General features: G+C 30.9%; 1 protein-coding gene across 2 annotated transcripts; it reads right to left on the bottom strand.

The window, feature by feature from the left end:
• Window positions 1-12,580: 12,580 nt before the first annotated feature.
• LOC124843597 (kinesin-like protein KIN-14I) lies at window positions 12,581-18,679 on the bottom strand. 2 transcript variants are annotated; one of them, XM_047320379.2, is made up of 20 exons: window positions 18,471-18,679; window positions 18,152-18,364; window positions 17,746-17,912; window positions 17,522-17,665; window positions 17,094-17,330; window positions 16,920-16,991; window positions 16,681-16,749; window positions 16,444-16,515; window positions 16,223-16,354; window positions 16,056-16,137; window positions 15,839-15,934; window positions 15,577-15,750; window positions 15,388-15,494; window positions 15,126-15,304; window positions 14,828-14,989; window positions 14,474-14,727; window positions 14,216-14,379; window positions 13,930-14,112; window positions 13,116-13,603; window positions 12,581-12,987 (listed from the first exon to the last, which is right to left on the bottom strand). In XM_047320379.2, the coding sequence occupies exons 2-20, from the start codon at window positions 18,258-18,260 to the stop codon at window positions 12,867-12,869; spliced, it is 3,012 nt and encodes a 1,003-aa protein (XP_047176335.1). In that variant the 5' UTR covers window positions 18,261-18,364; window positions 18,471-18,679; the 3' UTR covers window positions 12,581-12,866. The 2 variants fall into 2 exon arrangements, with proteins under 2 accessions (XP_047176335.1, XP_047176333.1); XM_047320377.2 differs by having other exon boundaries at window positions 18,152-18,679.
• Between the last annotated feature and the right edge of the window lie 3,465 nt (window positions 18,680-22,144).

Genomic DNA, 22,144 nt, shown 5'->3' with positions numbered 1-22,144 from the left:
ATATGTGATAACTCAAAGTAGTGTAGTGAGGATATAGATTATGGGTAGAGCATATACCTTTACGGAGGACAATTGAAATGTCAAACTCAATTGTCGAAGCCGAAGGAGATGGAGGATTGGGCACTAGAAGTGAGTCATTCGGTGAATTATGAGAACTTTGTTGTCAAGTATACACCTGAAGGGTTGGTGGAGATGGAGCATCCAGGGGTGAACTAGACATAATAGGAGGATCATAGACAACAAGAATATTGATGTAGTATAGAGAGACACACACAAAGAAGAATGAGACTTAAAGTAAAAGGAATACTCATTGAATGTGACATCTTGTGAAATAAAATAACGATTAAGAGAATGAGAAAAAAATTTATATTCATTTTTTTATTTAGTGAATCATAAAAAGACACATATGTGTGACTTAAGAGATAATTTTTCAAGAGTGAGACTAAAATTATGAACAAAACATGTATACCAAAAAAGTTTTAGAGATAAGATGAAAAGGTTCATGAGGAAACAAAATAGAATGAGGGATTTTGTTATTTAAAACTGAAGATGACATGCGATTAATAAGATAATATACAGTGAGAACAACACCACCCCAAAAATACTAAAGAACCGCATCATGAATTAAAATTGTGCGAGTGATTTCAACAAAATGTCTATTATTGTGCTCAACCAGCCTATTTTATTAAGTCTATAAGCACATAAGGTTTAATGAAAAGTGCATGAGAATCCATAAAATGTTTAAAAGAATATGGAAGGTATTCACAATCATTATCACTATGCAAAGTTTGAATTGAAAATTCATTATAAAATGTTTGAAATATAGAAAATAACACAATATGAGTTTTCATTAAAAATAACCAAGTACATCTTGAATAATCATCAATAAAAGTAACAAAATAATGAAATCCTAAATTAGACTTAATATGAATGAGTCTCCAAATATCAAAATGAACTAATACAAAAAGGGAAAAAGCATGTCTTGAGACATTACGAGTAAACAAACTACGAATATGTTTCCCTAATTAACATGACTCACACGACAAATTAGATAAATTGGCCAAACTAGGAACAAGCTACTACATTTTGACAAGACTAGGATGACCTAACTGAGTATGAAGAAGAGATGAAGAATTCATAACCATGACAACATGTGCAGAAGGTCGTAAATGATAAAGACCTCGAGACTCATATCTAATGCCAATCATTTATCCTTAGCTCCGGTCTTGTAAACAGAAAAAAGAACTAGTGAGAAGACTGATGGATAATAAGTTAAATGGAGACTTAGGACCATAAAAAACATTATCGATGGACAAAGAAGAAAACATATTAATAGTACCAACACTATGGGATAAGACCTTAGATCCATCATCCATGGTAATTGAAGGTAAATAACTCAAAAGATAAAGAATAAAACAAAGATTTTTATCCTTAATATAATCAATGGCACCTGAGTCAAGAACCTAAGGTCTAAGGGAAGTAGAATGATTAGGCAAACAAAATATGTGCATGTGTGTACAACAAAAGGAGTGGAACTAGGTTTCTAACGATCCTCATACCAAAAATTCATCGAAAATAGCATAAGGTCCTACGATATTAGATGAAGTAGGATCCACATTAAATGGTTGTCAAGGAGGATCAATTTAGAATACTGTAGTAGGTTAAGGAGGACGATCATGTAAGACACAACACCTGTCAATCTTATTATTGAGCTTGTGACAATGGTCATAGTTGGGACGCCCTTTGCTCAACTTGTGAGAGTGATTACGTTCACCACATTGAGATACCAAAGTAGAGGAATCATCATTGGCGAAAGCATATATATCAACAATTTGTTTACTTGGTAAACATAAAAGGGTAGAACACATAGAAGAAAAAGTGGGAACAACAAGGGATCCCAAAATATGATCACAAACATGGAAGTAGTCATTAGAAAGTACATGTAAAGCCATTGGCATGAATAAATTTGACCCTTGCTCTAGTTCTTGAGAAGGAGTAGAGGCACAAGATAGTAACTCATTAAAATAATGAAGGAAAAATGAAATTTACCTAGATATTCAACTATTAGGCCATGACGTTTTGGAGCAACAACATTAAGAAGATTATGACAAATACCATAAAGACATTAGGTACCATTGGTGTATAACAATTTTTCTTATTCCCAAACCTCTAAACATGTTTCATAAGAAAGAAACAATTGTTTTAAAGATGAATGAATAATGGACTTGAGAGCCATGAAAAATTTAGCATCTATCTTTACCCAACAGGAAACTTCAACATCAATAGAAGTCACACTTTTGGTGAGATGATGAACATACTCTTGACTTGTAAGGCAAAGTTTAACTTCTGATGTCAAAGTCACATAATTAGTGCCATTGAATTTGTCAATGGTTAGGTGCTCATTAACATAATTAGTATAGATTGAGGGATTACATGAATTAGTAGTACCAACATAGGTTGAAGTTGTCAAAGCCATAGATGAAGATGAAAGAGAAAAACTATAAAATCGAAGGTTTTCCGACCAAGGCAACACACACATATCCACAAAGAGGAGGAGGAGGCGATCTTGATGCACGTGATCGCTGTTGGAGAGGAATTCAGATGTGTTGCCATGCTCAACAAAAAAAACGCAGACACGCGACTTTGAACGACGTGTTGATGTTCTGATCATGATGATCGTTATGGCATGGTGGGTGGTTGTTGGAAGTCCCACATCGACTAGAGATAAGGCCAATTTATAATATATAAGTGAGGTGCAAACCTCACCTTACAAGCTGATTTTGTGAGGTTGAGTTAAGCTTAAAACCCACTTTCTAATATAGTATCAGAGTCACGCCTGAGTAAGACAATCTGATTGATGGGGTCACTACCTTGAGTGATGACTACGACAACAACAACCACTCTAACGGTTGTTGCAGTTGGGGCGATGACAAAAAAATTGTATCTGAACTACTTAAAAACCTTATACCATGTTGAATATAATGAAAATTATATATATAAATAACTCTCCTTACTTAGAAAATACTAAGATAATATATTTATAAAGATAAAAAAAATATGTGTTAAACCAAATAAATAATAATAATAATATACCTAACATAAAATATTATAAATAAAATATATATATATATATATATATATATATATATATATATATATATATATATATATATAAGTTTTTTGAGTAAGATGATAAATACTCATATACTTAAATTTTATTATTTTATACTTTTTTTTACTTGAAATAGTTATTTTATGATATCAATCTAAATTTTAAAGAAGATTAATTTTAATATTTTACCTCATTAAATATAAGATTAAAAATGTAGTTTTCTTTAGAAAAAGAGGAGGAATTGGAATTCGTAGAAAAATCTGGATGAAACTAAACTTAATGTGAAAGTAATTTTGAATTTCAAAGTTAAATTATCATTCTTAATTGTAAATTTGGACAGGGTATGAGAATTTTAAAGACTAACGCAGTGTTCGCTTGAACAGATTTTAATGTTCAAGCGCGAATGCGAGCGATGATTTCAGAATGCAGTCGTGTTCAGATGGGAGGAAATGCGAGGAAAGGTGAAGACGGATTTGCGGGATACCACTATTTTTCATCACCCGCGACTTTGAAGGGATTTGGAGGGATTGTGACTGAAATGTCACATATACCCTCAACCTATTATACATTTCCCTGTATGTATATCAGCTTTTACATAGAAAATCGATTCGCAAAAGCTTGATAACCGATTCCAACATGTTAAAAACCTGAAGAAGAACAATTGATAAAAGCTTTTACTACTGATAATGTAGATCAAAGCTTGGCGTGGTTGCAGAGATTCCCTGAGCACTGAAGTTGCTTGACATAGTCGTTAAACAGGAAGAGCAACGACGGTGTTCAAAGTCTAATGTGTTGGGTTTCTTCCATTGCCGACGAAGAGCAACGACAGTTTCTTCCATTGACGACGACGAGCAAGGTCTGAGGTGATGTTAGTATTGTTGTATGTTGGTTGTCCAATTTTCTTGTTGTTTTTGAGTTCCAGGCTTGCAGATGAGGACGACGAAGGTGTTGATGGCATGAAGAAGAAAGTGTGAAATGGGATCTGCGTGTTTTAAGCCGAAGAAGACGATGAATAGTGGTTGATGACGAAATTGAAGACAACGTATTCGGTTCCATAGCTAGAGTATTCGGTTCCAGAGCTTGGAATCATTCACACACGAGCTGTATCCGGTTCCAGCTCATGAGTATTCGGTTCCCCTTTGTCGTAGATCTCGCACAGGCTCGCGTATTCAGTTCCCTCTTCTCCACAAGACCTCCGTATTCGGTTCCATGAAGGCTATCTGGTTCCATGGTTGTGTGCAACGCGGTGTATTCAGTGTATTCGGTTTGGTTAAAGCCATTATTGGAGAGGTTGAGGAAGCGGAGGGTAGAGAGGGAGGAGAGAGGCGGAGGGATGGGGCTGAAGAACTTATAATCGGTGAGGGAGAGATTGGAGAGGAATGAGAGGTGAGCTATGTCGGCGGAGAGAGTCCAAGAGAGGTGGAGACCACGATGTTGAGAGCGGAGTAAGAAGAAGCGGAGGACGGGGCGTCGGTGTCGCCATAGTCGCGGAGGACGGGACGTCGGTGTCACCATAGCCGCGGAGGTCGGGGGCGATTGCTCGGTAACCCACGACGGAGAGCGACATAAGCTGGTGTCGCCATGAGTACCATAGTTCCGAGAAGCCGTGGAGGAACAAAACCACTGGGCCTGATCATTCTGTGCTTTATTTTCTCCGTTTCTTTCTCTTCACCCTATCTTTCTCAATTTTTCTACTTCAAATGGTGTTGCAGGGAATTTAGGTAAGTGGAGACTGAGAAGAGAATGTTTCTTTTCCTTTTCGAAATGATTTTGCGTGTAACGATGTAATCCAAGACCATCCAATTCTTTCGAAGTACTTCACCTTCTGAGACAACATCACAATGACAAACTATACATATTCCTTTGTTTTTTTTGTTTTTTTATGTGTATTCTAATATCCACAATCTGCTTACTTTTTAAAAATTAATTTTAATAATTATTTTTAATTTTTTAATCTTTATAAATATTTTTTCAATTAAATATAAAATTAATAACTATCATTTTATATTATTTTAATAACTAGGGATATTTTCGTAATCTTTAATTTCTATCCATTAAACAAATTTTTTAAATCTATCATATCAATTAAATCCTACACTGATTCTCACAAACTTTACTTTCAAATCCACCCTCAATTACCTTCAAATCCACTCAAATAAACAATAAAAAATTTCTCCTCAAATCCTCTCAAATTCATTCAATCCGTCTCCTTCCAAATACCCTCAACCGAACAAAACCTAGACGTCAGCTGGGTTAGTGTGAATTTTCTGAGATAGAACGTGAGAAGGTCAAATTCTTCATGAATTAAAGAATCACTTTTAATTAAACGTCAGCAGGGTCATTCGTATATTGGGACTGAAATCTAGATTTTGAAGAAAAAAAGAAATTTGAAAACTATATGAAAGCACAAAAAGTAATTTGAGATATAAGAAAACAAAATTATTTTGATTCAAATTATAATCGATTATACTTGATCATCACCATCAAAATGATAAGAATAAACTCCAAAAAGTAAAAAGAAATAAAAAAAATGAAATTTTATTTTAAAATACTGTCAATAAAAAATTATATTTATCATCATTAAATTAAATTATCATTATATTAAATTATTATGTATATATTCTTATATTTAAATATTTATCATATTTTTATTATGTAAAAATTAAATTAATATTATTTAATTACAAATTAGGGTGAATCTTATATACATTTAATTTCGTAAATATGTTTTTAGTCTTAAAAAATGTGAAATAAGAATTTATTTTTCTCCAAAATTTTATATATTTTAGCTTGTCTACTTTAAATAATTATATTTGTAACAAAATAAATTAAAATATTATATTTAATATAGTTCATTTGAAAAGTTTAAATTATAACTTCTTAATATCATAAATTTTGTTTTATATTATTTGAATTCACTGTTTACTATTTTTAATTTAAAAATGTAGAGTTTAAGATTTAGTGAGATGAAAACAAAAAAGAGAGAGTAAAACTAACAAATTAATTGTTTTAAAATATACCAGTAGTATTTATATCGTCATTATTTGAATATACAAATATTATTAGATGAACATTTTTTAACAAGTCTAACAAACGTACGAGGAAAATATAGCAAAAAAATTTATGAATTTAACAATATATTTATTAGACGAATTGGTACATACATTGATTAGACAAGTATAACAAAAATCATTAGACAAATTTATTAATATACAATAAAAGGAATATGTCCATACATTAATTAGATGAGTATAACAAAAAAAATTAGATGAAATATTGCATAATGGATTAGAAAACTCTAAGCATACACCGATTAGATGAGTATAAAAAAATATTAAACAAGTTTGTTGATGCACTGATTAAACAAGTTTAAAAATATACATGAATGAATATATCCATACAATTACAAAAAAAGTATAGCAAAAAATATTAGATGAATTATCCCACACATTGATTAGATGGGATTAGGAATATCCACTAAATGAGTTTGTCCATGTACTAATTAAACAAGTCTAACAACAAACACTATATGAGTTTGTCCATATACGGATAAGACAAGTCTCACAATATACATTGCATAAGTTTGTTTGTCCATAAGCAAATTATATAAGTCTATTAATACACATTAAATGAGTTTGTCCATTCACTAGTTAAACAAGTCTTGAAATACAATTAAATGAGTTTATAGATAAATTGATTGGACGAATATGTCTCTACATTAATTAAACGATTCTAGCAATAAAAAATAGGTGAGTATGTCTAAACACTAATTAGACAAGTCTTGCAGTATACATTAGAAAAGTTTGTCTATACACAAATTATACATAAACATGTGACGAGTTTTTCCATACACTGATAAGACAAGTATGATAATATACATTGCACAAACACAAATTATATAACTCTCTTAATACACATTAAACGAGTTTGTCCATTCACTGGTTAAACAAGTCTTGCATTATAATTAAATTAGTCTGCAAATACATTGATTGGACGACTATGTCCATACACTAATTAAATGATTCTAGCAACAAACACTAGACAAGTATGTTTATATGATGATTATACAAATTTGTCTTTGCACAAATTATATGAGTTTATTAATACACATTAGACAAATTTGTTCGCTCACTAATTAGACAAGTCTTGCAATACACATTACACGAGTTTGAATATATACTTATTAGATGAGTCTAGCAATAAACATTAAACGAGTGTGCTCGTATATTGATCAAATAAGTCTAACAATACATATAATGTGAGTTTATCAATGTATTGATTACATGAGTCTAGCAATACACATCAGACGAGTATTTCCATACATTAATTAAAAGAATATAGAAAAAAAAAAGTACACTAGATTGTGCATACAATAACTAGATAAGTATAATATTAGACAAATAATTTCATATGTTGATTAAACGAGTATAACAAAAATTATTATACAAGTCTGGAAATGCATTGTTTAGATGAGCAAAGAAAAAAAAATACATGAGATTATCGATGTATTGATTAAATGAGTCTAACAATATACATTAGATGAGTTATTCATATATTTATTAGACAACTCTAGCAATATACATTATACAAGTCTTTCCACACACAAATTAGAAAACTTTACTAATAAGCATTAGACAAGTTTGTTCACTTATTGCTTAGATGAATCTTGCAATACACATTAGACGAGTCTATTCATACATTAATGAATATAGTAAAAAACATTACAAGGTCTAGCAATATACATTAAAAGAGTCTGTCCATATACTGATTAGATGAGTATAGAAAAAAATATTAGATGAGTTATTCTATACATTGATTAAATGAGTATAAGAAGACACATTAGATGAGTATGTCCATACACTGATCAAACGAGTCTTGTAACATATATCAGAGGAGCTTGTCCATAAACTGATTACATCAGTCTAACCATATATGTTAGACGAGTCTCTTCATACACATATTAGATGAATTTATTAATAACATTAGACGACTCTGTTCATTTTATGATTAGGCAATTCTTGTAATACATTACACAAGTTTGTCCATATACTAATTAAACGAGTTTAACAATATATATTAGATGAATGTATCCATATACTTATTAGAAGAGTCTAATAACATGTATTAAACGAGTTTGTTAATGCATTGATTAGACGAGTCTAGCAAGTCACATTACATCAGTTTATTCATATACTAATTTATATTTTTAAGGAGTCAAATCTACATATTTGTGCGTATCCTTTATACTTTTAGAGAGTCTACTATATTTTTATACATGTTATATCCTTTATACTTTTACAAAGTTTATTATTTATATTTTGTAGACATATTGACTTTTTAAACATATACATTATTATTAAGGTTGATTCTATTCAAAACTTAATTATAAACTTAAAAGTATTTATTATTATTTTTCTCGATTTCTAATTTTTTTAAACTAAACACATAAACAAACATCAACCGTGTTTAGACACAAGTTTAAAACTACTAAAATAAATAAAAGATTTTAAATATATTTTAAAAAATTGTTTTATATAACTCTTTTCATCTATAACTATTAATAAAGGGAATTATTCTTGGTAAATGTTTGATAACCGTTTCTTAGTCTATATATTTCACTACCCATTTTACCCTTATCAATATAAACTATCTTATTAATCATTCTAGTTTTAAATTTTATAACTGTTTTTTATAATTACTTTTTAGCATATACTTCTTACAAATTTAATAACATTTTTATTTTAGTAATAACTAAAAGAATTAATTTTTATTTACTGTCATAAGATAAAAGTATATACACACGTGTTTTCACTATTCTATATATAAGAAATGATCTTTTTTAAGTAGGACTATAATATTTTAACAACTTTTTATAACAACTTTTTAATAATAGGTCAAATATCACTATTTTATTGGCCCTTTTAAATTTATTTTCAAAAAAATATTTGAAACCGTCTGGTTACAGTTACCACGTGAATGTTATAAAATAGTTGCAAAAAAATATTAAAAAAACATTTTCCTTTTCCATATACACATTTTTTTTTAAATTGTTCCTTAAGTAACTATTATTTTAAACTAAAATAATTATATTTTCATTTTTACCCCTTAAATTAGATTTAAATTTAATTATCTTTTAACTTAAAATCATTCTTTTAAATCACTGTTTATTTTAATTCAATTAATTTTTATTGAATTAATTATATATACTAGACAAAGAGGACACAAATTTTGACATTAAAATAAATTTAAAGTATACCTCTTGGTATCTTAATATTATGTTAGAGTTTTTATTTTAAGGTAATTTATATATTTCATAAAAATGAGTAGAAACTTTATTTTAGAAACCAGTTTTATAAAATTAAATTATATTTTAAAGTTTACTATGTAACTATATGTTTTCACTAGTTACAATTTAATGATAATATAAATTAAATTTGAAAAGTCTAAAATAAATAGAGTCAAATGTCTTCGCTAATATAAAAATAGTAATAGTAACCTATTTTAAAATATTCTTAAACAATGTTTTCCAAAAATGAAATATTGGAAGAGAATGTTGTTATTGCGAGTACAATGTACATACATTGTAAGAATATATTCAAACACCTTTAAAGTAGTACTCTACTTTACACACATAAAATATCTCCTCTTCTATACAAATCAACAAATTTCATAATTATTCTTCCTTTTTTAAAACAATTGAAAGAACGATGCAAACTTTACAATAATTAAAGACATCTACCAATGAATAATTTAGTTCCAAGTTCAAAGTCTATATTGATAAGTATTAGTCGAAATATTCTGAAGAATTTTTTATATTCATTTAACATACTATATATTAAATTTCTTTTAATATATTTTAAAATATTAAAATTAACGTATTTATAAAATAATTATTAAAATATAAGTTTAAATCTAAATAAATATTAGAAATTAAGTACAAATTCATTATTTTAAAATTTTAAATAAAAAATATCAGTTATATCAATTAAGTCTCGTAATTATAAAAATTAAAGCAACGTGACTGCTTTTTACCCAATTAACAATAAAATAAAATTATAAATATTACCAAATTAATTTAAGCATGATATAATTTATAACCAATGCATAATGACAATTTATAAAAGTAACTATATCAATTTAAATACATAAATGAATCACGTCGTTACAATTTAAAAAGCTGAGGATTTAAGTCTGTCAAAACCTTTCAAAAATTACATTGCAACATTTTTTAAAATAAGGTTTTGATAAAAGTTTACAAAAGTTAGATATTTTATTTCTAGTTAGTTTGTTTAAGATATATATATATATTTCATTTTATATAAGTATATATGAAATTGATATTTTTTTTTCTAATATATCTTGTAACGTTCGTATTGTTACGTAATTCACATTATAGGTCACTCTAAATATATTTAAAATAAGTTATGATATCATTTTAAAATGTGAGTTTGGGTTTAACTAAAGTTTATAAATAGACTAACAGATAAAAATTGCTGTCCGCTATAACTTTTTTAGGCTATTTTTACCCACTTTCTGCATGAGTTTTCCTCCATTTTAGACATTAAAAATGATCTTATACTGTAATATTACCATTCACTACATTATTAATAAGTCCAGTTATTCAGTAATTTAGTTTGTGCTTACAACGGAAAGACTTGCAAAAACGAATAGTTTCGTCAACTTTTAATACTGACCTCGCTTAAAATATATAGAAAATGTGCCACCGAAACCGGAAATTAAATTTACAGGAAGCAAATTACGGATCTAAAATCATATTTAGCATATTATTTAAGATTAAACCCTCAATAAACCTCCCAGATAATAATCATGCCAGAAATCTGATTTACTTTTTTTAAACAATCTCTATTATTATAAAGTTGTAATGAATAAATGGTTCTACATACATTTACTATAATTACGCATATGTGTATTAACTATTTTTAACCCAAGTTGTATTTTTTGGGTTATAGATGAATTTTTCTTAAAGGAAGAAGAATACACTGAAAATCAGTCTCCATGGTCTCTTATTCTCTCTTCTTCCTTTCTTCTTCTTTCTTTTATAAGCTTTATTTTATAACATATTATCACCTACAACACTCTATCCAATTGAGCTAGTAGGACCATTTCCTTCTAATCTTTTCCTCATTGACAATTTTATCTTATATTTTTATTTTTATGATAAAAATTGTATTGTTGGTTTTTTTATTCTTTTGTAGGTTACCAAATTAAATGGTGTTAAATCAATTGGAGGCTACCTGATGTTGATAACCAGTGAAGGTTTGTGTTGCATATTGTTAAGTACGTCGAGGTTCAGAAATTGATTGTCAAGATAAAGATAATAATAATAATAATAATAATACAATTAATTCTTAAACTTATTATGATTAAGAATGAAAATACAAACACATTCTTAACTTCTTTTATGCATATTTTATCAATGGCAGTTAGCTAAATAACAATGTATGTTTATCACAAGTTTTTTAGAGGGCTTTTAGGTTTGAGTTGTCATATTAAATTACAAGTTTTATTAGATTTATTAATCGTATTTTTATTATTCAATTTGATTTGAACGCATTCTCAATCAATTGTTAACTTCGTCGATAATACCATTGTGATACAATTTTCTTTGTCTCAAATTTTCTTTTGTTGGTTTATGTTATTAATAGTTGTGAATTACTTAGAAATAGTTATATTTAATGTCTATTGGAAAGATAGAAAAACAAAAATTCTTTAAAACTAGTTTTTATTAGATTATTGAACTCAACATATGTAAAAAACAATGCTTATTAGTCACTATCTTTGACTTAAGTTTTTTCATTTAGACCATGACAAAGCATCAGTCTTACTATGAATTCAATAAATGCAAGTTGATTGCTTTGACATACATTAAAATGATAAAAGACAATCATCAACCACTATGCTAATGTAGTGTCTCAATATGTTGTTGACTAAATAACAAGGGAAAATATGTAATCACTTATACCTCACCAAGTACTTGGTCAACTATTTAAGTTTTATGTGTGATTGATGGTAAATTGTTTGTTGATAGTAATAAATTTTTGGAGCATTTTTTCTTAATCTTTTCATGAAGTAAAAAATATGACAATGTTATCTCTTAATTAAAAAGTACAGCTCATTATTTACTAAGGCCACATTTTTACCCCCCTTAATACGAAAACTAACATATACTTAAATTTTTGCTACATTTTAATAAATAATTATATTTTATTTCACTTAAAAAAAACCACCGATGCATATGCACATGTACAAACATTAGGTAAAGTAAAAGTGAAAAGAAATCTAGTTAAGTTTGTGCTTTTTTTTCAAATTTACATTTTAAAATAAAAAAAATTGTAAGACAAAATAAATTCACGTTTCGTCATGTTATATATAGATGAGTATAAATAGAAGAAAATTCAAAAGCAGTACAACTTAAGCCTTTATATGAGAAAGGGGACAACCAAAACAAGAAAAAAATAAACTTTACAAATCAGATCATTGTTGCAATTTTGACCATTGCAGTCGTTTTGAAATTTTTACATCACCTAAAAACTACAGTGTAAGGTGAAAAAAAGAAAAACGTGATGGATCCCATGGTAGAAGCAATGGGCATTATTGCCTCCATTATCTGTGTAAATACAACTTACAAAACTTACAAGCATAAACCCAACAAAAAATTATTGCAAAAGCTCTCCATCTAAAAATTTGAAAGAAACAAAAATCACCCTTTTACTGTCCAATATAAATAACATGCTTACTTTCTACTACCAGTTTTGCGTTTCATGTCCACTGGAGCTGGATGTCTTCCTGTTCGATGTAACACGCCATTTGGTTGTTTTCGTGAAGGTGAAGGACCAAGAGAAGAATTATTCTTGCTGCAAATATTCCATCAATTATGTTATCACCATGCATGTTTCTTTCATCTTAATCCAAAAAATAATAATAAATAAATAAGAGCTACAGAAAAACATGACTATTTCTCTTCAAAAAAAAGAAGCATTACCTCAATATTGGGCTATTTGTTGGCTTAGAGACAGGTCTCCTAGCCTTTGATCCATTACCATTGGCTATGGTGGTAAGCTTGGAATGATTAAATTGCCAAAGCAAGTCAGGCTCTGAGGAATCGGTGGTTGTATCATCAAGATCATCCATGTCATCTGAACCAGCAATCTTAAATTGGTTGTGCCCCATGAACATGTTGTAGGATCCATCTGAGTACATTTTAGAAGAATCTTGGAGATATTTCTGATAAATCACCTCGGATAAGTTCCCACTGTCTGTTTCCCAACAGCCTAAGATGTTGTCAGTTTTGTTTGCATCTTGCTTGTTTACCATGACTTTATCAACCCACTCTCCTGAAACAGTTTCTCTGTCATCTTCCCGGTAGTTTTGTCCAGGATTGTTCACTGGTGGCCAGGGTGGTGAATTCGTAGACATCTCATCAAAATCATAGCTTTGACTTTTTTGTCTCAATGGGGTATTGCTGTGAAGCTGCAGGATCAATGTTCAACGAACGATAAGTAAATTGATTGTTCAGATTCATGCAATTGTTAGGGCTGTTACATAATTTTGAGGACCCAGCTTTTTTATTGAAGTGCAAATTTGTATAAGGAGGGGCTATGTACATTTAACTTAATTTTGAGGATCTCTTTGTATACTTTTTGTTTATTAACAAACATGTCCTTATCCAGAAACATCTCAGTATTTATGCTCTAAAATATGTAAGGGGATTGCTTTTTTCCTACATATAAATCCATTCTTGCAGAGTAGACGAAATTGGAATTCTGATCAAAACAGAAAAAATGCAGTATACATACCTCTATGTTGCCCACATCAATCATTGGTTGCCGGCATCCTAGGCGATCACTCACAACTCCCCTCTGGTTTGCATGATAAGGCGATGACTCACTAGCCATTGTCCTATATTTTTCAGAACTTCCAGACAAAGAATGCTGAGATTCACCGTCCTTTCGTGCCAATGCTGCTTTTAGGCTGGCTATCTGAAACACAATTCATAAATTTTCATAAATTTAGCTTAACTGAAGTGCTAAGACTTTCTAAGATTATTCTGAAGAGCTACTGCGGTCAAATTTGAATATCAACCTGTTCTTTGAGCTCTTTGACATCTTCCCCATCCTTGTTTACTCGAGCAGCACCAAGTTCAACAGTGGCAACTCTTTCTGCAAACTTTAAGGTGCTTATTGTTTCTCCAACTGCATCGACCTCTGGACTGATGTGAACAAACATAAGTGTTTTGGCCTGTCCTCCTGAAATAAACGCCAACCAACGTAATAATCAAATTGGAGAAAATTGTGTATCCAAGAACAGAAAAGTGTACAGAAATAGCGTCTTAAACCTTACCAAGTGAATCTTGGAGTAGCTGTGTGAGCTTACTATTTCTGTAAGGAACATGTTGGTTCCTCTGAGCAAGGGAAGCAATGACATCACCCAAAGCTGAAAGAGATTTGTTAATATGCTGAGCTTCTTTCAACCTGTCTCCTGTGGCCTCGGATTTGTCAACTCTCTCACTTCCTGCCAAGTCAACCAGATGCATGCATCCACGAAGAATAGTTCCTGACGTTAAATCTCTTCCTTGAACATGAACAGTCAAGCAACTGCCAATTTGATAATTTAACAAGTCAATGGTTAACTGTTTCATTTAAGAAAAACACTAAATAAACAAGAGTGGACGACAGGACAATGAATAGGATATACCTGTGTGATCTGCTACTACGGTCATTAAGGGCTGTGGCTCCAACTGCACGATTCCTTTGGCCTAGGTTCATCAGTTCAATAACATCTCTTGTTGATGATACTGGAACTAGGCATGCATCTGGTACACTGAGCCCTCTATGAGAATTACTACGAATTTCCAACGTAATAAATGGTTAAGAGAAAAATGCTTCATCAATAATGGTTGTTTTCATCCTATGCTTAATAAAAACTATTCAAAACAGAAAAGGCAATTACACATGTATACTTAATCATTTTAAGGTAACAACTAAAAGGATATCTTTTGTTTGATCCATCGGTAACCAATAGATCTCTGACTTGCTCATTGTAAATCTCAATCATTTGAACAGACACATCATAGCAAAAAGTGTCTCGTCTTTGATCTGCTGTAAGAAATAAATCACTTAGGGCCCTGTAATTTACACCTTGGCTTTTCTCTGTGATCTCTTTCGGTCCAGTCTACGAGAAAAAAACATAAATAAGAAGTGTCACAAAAATTTCGAGTATTTTTAGGTGACAACTGACAACTAAGAGTAACTTACCATTGTGTATGTTTTTCCCGATCCTGTTTGACCATAAGCAAATATGCAAACATTGTAACCATCAAGAACAGACCTAATGAGTGGCTGCATATCAGAGAAGACCTCCGCTGAAAGCAAGACAAGAATTTTTATCAATATTTACTTACACATAGTGATCCTGATATAACTGAAATTGAAAACCAAACCAACCTTGGGACGCAGCCGGTCCAAATACTTTGTTGAAGTTGAAGGATCTGCGCCCTTTCCCATTCTTTGAAGGAATACTAATTGTGATAGATCCCTCTTCTATATTATCCACTGTGCTCGAATAAATTGGTTGTGTTGATAAGAAGGGTCTTACCCGACAGTACACTCTAATACTTCCTGATCAAACAAAATTAACCATCTTAGTTTTATCGAGACAAATATAACTAATAATAATCTTAAAGAAGCTAGTCAATCAGCAATTTACCCTTAAGATCCTGGACTTGATTGTATAGTTTGCGATTTTCTTCAAGTACTCTATGATATCCAGAAGCAGCATGAGCTAAGCCATGAACGTGCTTGCCTATAAAGAGAAATGGAAAATCAAATAAGATGCTGCACCTTATTCACCAATGGTAATGCACATTATATAGGAATGAAAAGATATAGAAAAGAAGTTAAATTAATCAGAAGCATAATGTTACCTAGATTGGAGAACTCCTCATGAAACTTGATTTGCAGGAACTTCATACCAGCTTTGGTGGTTTGAATTGTATGCTTTAGTTCCTTAAGAATACACAGAAGGCAATATTTTACTTCTAAAAAAATTGCTAAGTTGAAAAAGACTAGTATTATCTTAGCTGCCCCCTACTTGAATATCTTTTTGCTGTTGATCAAAGAGCACTTGCTGCTTCAAAAGTTGTCTTTTTGATTCCTCATCGTCTACGAGGGTTTTATGGAGGAATCCTTCTTTCTTTGTTACTGTAGGAATCTTGTTATCCATCTAGTCAATTAAAGAACTGGGTAAGTATCAGCATTTTCAAATTTGAAGAAGGTTTTCGAATATGTTAAGCACGGGGTCAGTATTATTACCTTTTTATCTGCCATAACAAACTTTGATACAGATCCATTGCCTTGGCACACAGCACCTCTTAAACTTTTAGTCTGTGAATCAAAAGATTAATAAATTACCAAGAACACAGCTTGTCAAAATGATCAACTAACAAGTTTTTCTTTCCTACTAATGGAGCCATGTACTGTACAAAAACTTACCCACCATCAACCTAAAAACAATGACATTATACATTAATAACGTGAAATGGTATGTACCTGTTCTCCCTGGCTAGCAACGCGATGCTCAAACTCCTCCACTACCTTGTTTAAGACTGATTCAACTAACTGTTCCACGGAGAAGACAATGCAACTTAGAGCAAGCAATCTCAAAAGCTCTTTTGCATTACAGATGACAAGATTGAAATGCGTGAATGCAAGACTAGATGATAAATGTCCGTAGAGTCATTACATGAATAAAATGATCTTGTGAAATACAGAAAATCCTAGACCCTTACCAGTGGAACTTCTTCGGGCTTCTTATCTAATAGTACTGCACGAACAAGCATACTCAAAGAATGAGACCCGGACTGCATGTGTAACAATGAAAACAAAAATTCATTTAGTTATTATTTCTGTTCAACTATACAAATCCAGCGAACAGGCCAAGGCCAAAAATAAAGCTTACCAACCATTTTATTAGACTCGATATCAGATGTGAGAGCATTCGTGGGTTTTTCATTGATGGATGAGTTCCTCGACAAAGAATTAGTAAATGGCTCAGAGTTTTTTCTCACAAAAGATTTTGCAGAGATTGTGGGTTTGACAGTTCCACCAAATTTCCACACACCATTACTCCCAGTCTGTTTCCATTCACTATAGGACTTAAGGGCTAAGACGCTATTCACAATCCTGGCTGATTTTCCTCCCTGAAACACAAATCAATAATTTAGCAGAAAACTAACACGAAACACTCAAACTTCCAATTTCCAAGTACTCAGTGTTGCCAAGTGCCAAGGAATTATCTATTGTTATATGTGTCATTAAAAATTCAGTTCACCGTGACACATTTGTCACTCAACGTTTTGAAACTGAAATATGTATGTGGTACTGTACATACTTGTTCAAGATCAGATGACTCAAAGGTAGGAATTCCAATTTCGTGCACAGCCACCAGAAAGTTCCTCACGTTTTCAAAATACTGATATGCCGATAAGGGTGCCCCATCAGGAATTAGTGCAGAATTAAGAGGACTCTCCACAACCTTTAAGAGTAATACAGAGTTTACATTAGCAAATAATGGAGACTTAAAAGCGAGTATAAAAAAATTAAGACCATGCTCACCTTCGGTACAGCACCAGGTTCAACCTTATTAAGGACATTACAGAGAATCATCCCACTTCTCAAACCAAGCCTAAACTCTTCCTCGGAGGGCTCTGCTGGCAAATCCTTAGCTGCAACAACTCCAACCATTTTCCTCAGCCACCCTGCTGCTTCATACCTTCTGAATGCTGCATTTCAAATACTTTCAATCGTAGGATAACTATTTTACAAGAAACTGGCATGAATCAAGCCGCTAAGCTTCAGTAAAAGCAAAACTATCATAGCAAAAAGGATTATAATTAAACACGTTCATGGTAAAACATGAAAACTAGACCTGGAACAATCAAAGACTACAACGAAATGCAACGAATCCGGAATTAAAAAACTGAATTTTGACAAAATCCCAGAAAAAATAACGGGAAATTACCAGCTTCTTCCGCTTTTCTAGATTCCAAATCAAGATCTTTGAGGCGAGTACCGTGCTGTTGAAGCACATCTTCCACCACGGATGCCACTGAAAACGACAATGCCGCCATAACAAACAACACCACACACCAACCGAGCCTTAAGCTAAACACTTTATCTCCCACAAGAGACTATGCTCAGCAATTCAACTCATCAACATTGTCCTCACCAGAAACTGGATTCCACAGCACCCGAAAAGAAAAGGAAATAATATCGATGAGTAACTACGGAGAAGCAATGCAGAGATATAACAAAAGTTGAGTCTCTTCTCTCTCACTCACTCTCTTTATGTCTCTCTGATTTTAACACTTGATGATGATGATGATGATGATGATGGTGTTCAGTGTTGCGGAGGTTTCTTTGTTACCAATTCAAACACACAGAGATTCTCAATTTGACCTTTTGCTTTTTCTCTTTCTCTGTACAGATACAAAGTGGTACTCAAACAACTCAAATGCTTCTTCCTCTCTCTTTCTCTCTTTCTTTCTTTCTGTATCCACTTTATACCCTCCACCACTCTGTTTGTTGCTTTGCTTCTCACCTTCCCATGCCTCAACTCCGAACCTCTCTATCTTCCGAACCTACACGTTCCGATCTTTTAAACTTTAATAAACACGTATTAATGTTTTGTTTTGTTTCCTAACTCCGTTCTGATTTCCATCATCTTTTCTTTCACTTCATTCCAAGGCGCGTGCACTTCAACCTACGAAACTGCATATTTTTGCTACACTTCTTTTTCATATTTTTCAACGTCAATGGAATTCTTTGTTGGATATTTCGCAAACCCTTCCACATTCTGCTTACACATCTTTCATAAATATTTATAGAATATTTATTTTTACAATTATTTTACTGAGAAAAAAAACAAGTATTGTATAAAATTTTATAAATATTTTTAAATAAAAAAGTGAGATGGACAGAAAAAACCAATGTATAAACAAAATATTTATAAATAGTACATGAATTCGAACTCCTCTTCTTTTTCTCAATTAATTTATCCAAACAATGGAACACATGCTAAAAAGTTTATCTCCCTTCATTATCATCGATCCAGGTACATGGTAACAAATAAAGCATTAATCTACAATAAATGATTGTTTTCCTTTTCAAAATGTATAATTTTTTTAACTTTTAGGATTTTTTTTAGCTTCTTAGAATATTTTCAATAGCACCTATAAAATTTGTTTGTGAATAAAATATTATTTTAATATCAATCTTACATATGAGTGGTTTTATATTGAAGAGAATGCTTTCATATATAGGTTGCTTAAAGCTAAAATTAAGATAGTAACTTTCTTCAATTTCAAACCACTTATATTAACCTATATTAAAATAATACTTTATTTATAGGTAATTCCCATTAAAAATATTTTTAATAAAATAGAAAGTTATCGAAAATTTTAATTCGTTAAGAATCAAATATAGATTTTCTCACAATTTTTGTTGTGAATTGATGTACACCTATTTGTTTTTATGGTTTTTTACTTGTTACACGATAGCTTTACCATTTTATTATTTAATCCAGTGACTAGAAACATAGTATCCCATATTAAATCGCCACAAACACTAATAAAAAAAATCGAGACAACCTTTGAGTGTTAGAAATCACAAATACCACTGTTTTTTTTTTCAATAATCTTTACCTCTGTGATGGTTATGAAATTAATGTATTTTTACAATTGAGTTCCATATGATATTTTGCAGGGCTGCTACACCATGAACAGTGGTGTTGAAAGCTTCTTTTAGGTGCATCCTGGGACCATCATTTTTACTGGTCCAACTTTATTTTTGAAAGGATACTGCTCAAACGCATGCACATGAAAAATTAATATCTTCATTTTTTCTGAACTCTTTAGTTTAATTGTTTAAGAAGCAAAAATATGAATACTGTTGCAATGCATACCCAAGGGTCCCTGATCCTGCTGATTCTAGTATCTTTTTCTCTATATTTTTTCTTAAACAAAATGAAGTGTATAGTTTAAGAAAAATGATATGATGAGAGTCACTTGAGACACCTCAGTGTTATTCTTTACAATTTCAATCCCACTCTTAGAAAAAATATAATCCAGGAAAGAAAAGTGCTGTACTATTTTCTTCTGCCTAACTTAACTTAGAATAAAACCCCTCCTTTTTCGATTCAAAAAAATATTCAAACAGTAAAAAAATGTCATTGAGAAGTTGGAGGTGGTTGGGTTTGTCTACTTCCTTAATGCTCATCCACAAAACACCACCTTAAGTCAATCAACTTTGTTACAAACAATTATTTTGCTCTTTGATTTCAACATGCAAGAATTCAGTGGGTCCCTATATAAATTGTTGGAATATTTAAATTAATCCTAGTTCTATAATTCTCATAAGATAATACCCATGATGACGATGATGACGACCGGCTTCTACCTTTAAGATGCTCCTAATATTATGCAGCTTAACTAAACCAACTTGTGTTGATGCATTGGAATTTTGTGAACAATTCGTTCAGTTAGTGTCGTGTCACTGTCTGATGTTAAGCATCTACTTTTTTTCTCATCAAGTTATTACGTCAGAACACAAAATCATGCACAATTCAACGTTTTGATGCATTAAGATGAAGTTTCGAAATTACGAAAGTGGATTATGGATAAACTTTGACAAAACTGCCACACAATGTTGGCCTGAGCTAGTTCAAAATGTTGCAAACTTTGAAATTAATATTCTCCTAATCTTTTACCGTAAATGATACAATTTATCTACTAACTTCATTTTAGTAGACAGAACGTCTTTGTCGGTTAGTGAGTGGTTGTTGGAGCAAAGTCGCCTCAGCTCCATTGGTAAGCCAGTAATTTTTATTCATTAAAAAACAGTCTTTTATTAATTATTATTTATTTTTTTAAGATACTTATTGAGTATTAGTAGATTATTTTTTATATAAAATTTATGCTTAAATGTGTATTATATAGAATCATGATAAGATTGTATTATTAACTGTTTTAATATTTTAATTTCTTCTTCAGTGTTTCTTTTCTATTTTCCATTTATACTCTGTAAGTTTGGTCAGTCTCGTTCTTATTAAACAACCCATTATCTTTGTTCTTAAAATTATCCATTTTCCGCAAATAATTTGATATTTTTCCATTTAGTACATTTGCGGAACTCATATGACCGACCACATGAAAGAAAATAAAAAAAATATTTTTTGTTTTGTAAAATTAAGTTTAATACTATTCTTAATACAGCGATTGTTGACAACGATAAGCGTTCTAGCAATTTGTCATGGTCATGTAGCGATTGAAGTTTAACATTGAAGTGTGTTTATTATATCAATAGGTTACATGAGGAAATAGCGACGAAAAAGTAAAACAATCTCATGAATAAGTTAAAAAATAACAGAGTAATTAAACTAAATAATTTATCTTATTAATGAAAGTGCAAACGGGATTTTTTATAAAGAGTCAAAATAAGGTTTTAATTGTAGTCGTAAAATCATCATTACTTGAGATGTTAAAAGAAATAGGTATTTAGAATTGTCTTTATGTTTCTGTTTTCTTTCCGGCTCAAGCTAGCTAGTGATTGAACTTTTATATTTTCTCATTCAAGTTAGAAATTCTCGTTCAAGTTAGAATCTGGTAGAAATCAATTTTCCTTTTTGTTGTTAAGTTATGCTTAGGTAAAATTTATTACTCAAGAAACTTTCTATTTCATTGATATGCTTTAAAATTGAGAAGTTTTTATGTATACGTGCATATAGGTAAATGAAATTGTTTAAATATATTATTTGATTAATCATATTGATGTAATTTTACTCAGGTAGATGTTTCCACTTGGAAGGTTCACAACTCAAGATATAAATATAAGAAAGAAAAACAAACACCAAGTTTGGATTGGTGTAGATGGGTCATTGGATTCTTACGGAAGGGTAAGGATGGCTTAAGGTTAACTAGGTTTTAGTAGAGATCTTAAAAGAATCTTGCATAATTCT

The sequence above is a fragment of the Vigna umbellata genome, chromosome 8 (genome assembly GCF_029865625.1).
Source record: "Vigna umbellata cultivar VRB3 chromosome 8, Vumbellata_1.0, whole genome shotgun sequence".
Taxonomy (NCBI): domain Eukaryota; kingdom Viridiplantae; phylum Streptophyta; class Magnoliopsida; order Fabales; family Fabaceae; genus Vigna; species Vigna umbellata.
The sequence above is the reverse complement of the archived record's forward strand: the minus strand, read 5'-3'. Positions and strand labels throughout refer to the sequence as shown.

Bases quoted from the DNA above. Each gene is read 5' to 3' on its own strand.
- LOC124843597 (XM_047320377.2), bottom strand. From the start codon at position 18,260: ATGGCGGCATTGTCGTTTTCAGTGGCATCCGTGGTGGAAGATGTGCTT. The intron at 17,331-17,521 runs GTATGTACAGTA...TTTGTGTTTCAG, and splicing joins AGTCATCTGATCTTGAACAA to GGAGGAAAATCAGCCAGGAT. The intron at 14,728-14,827 runs GTATATCCTATT...TCAAATTGGCAG, and splicing joins CGTAGTAGCAGATCACACAG to TTGCTTGACTGTTCATGTTC.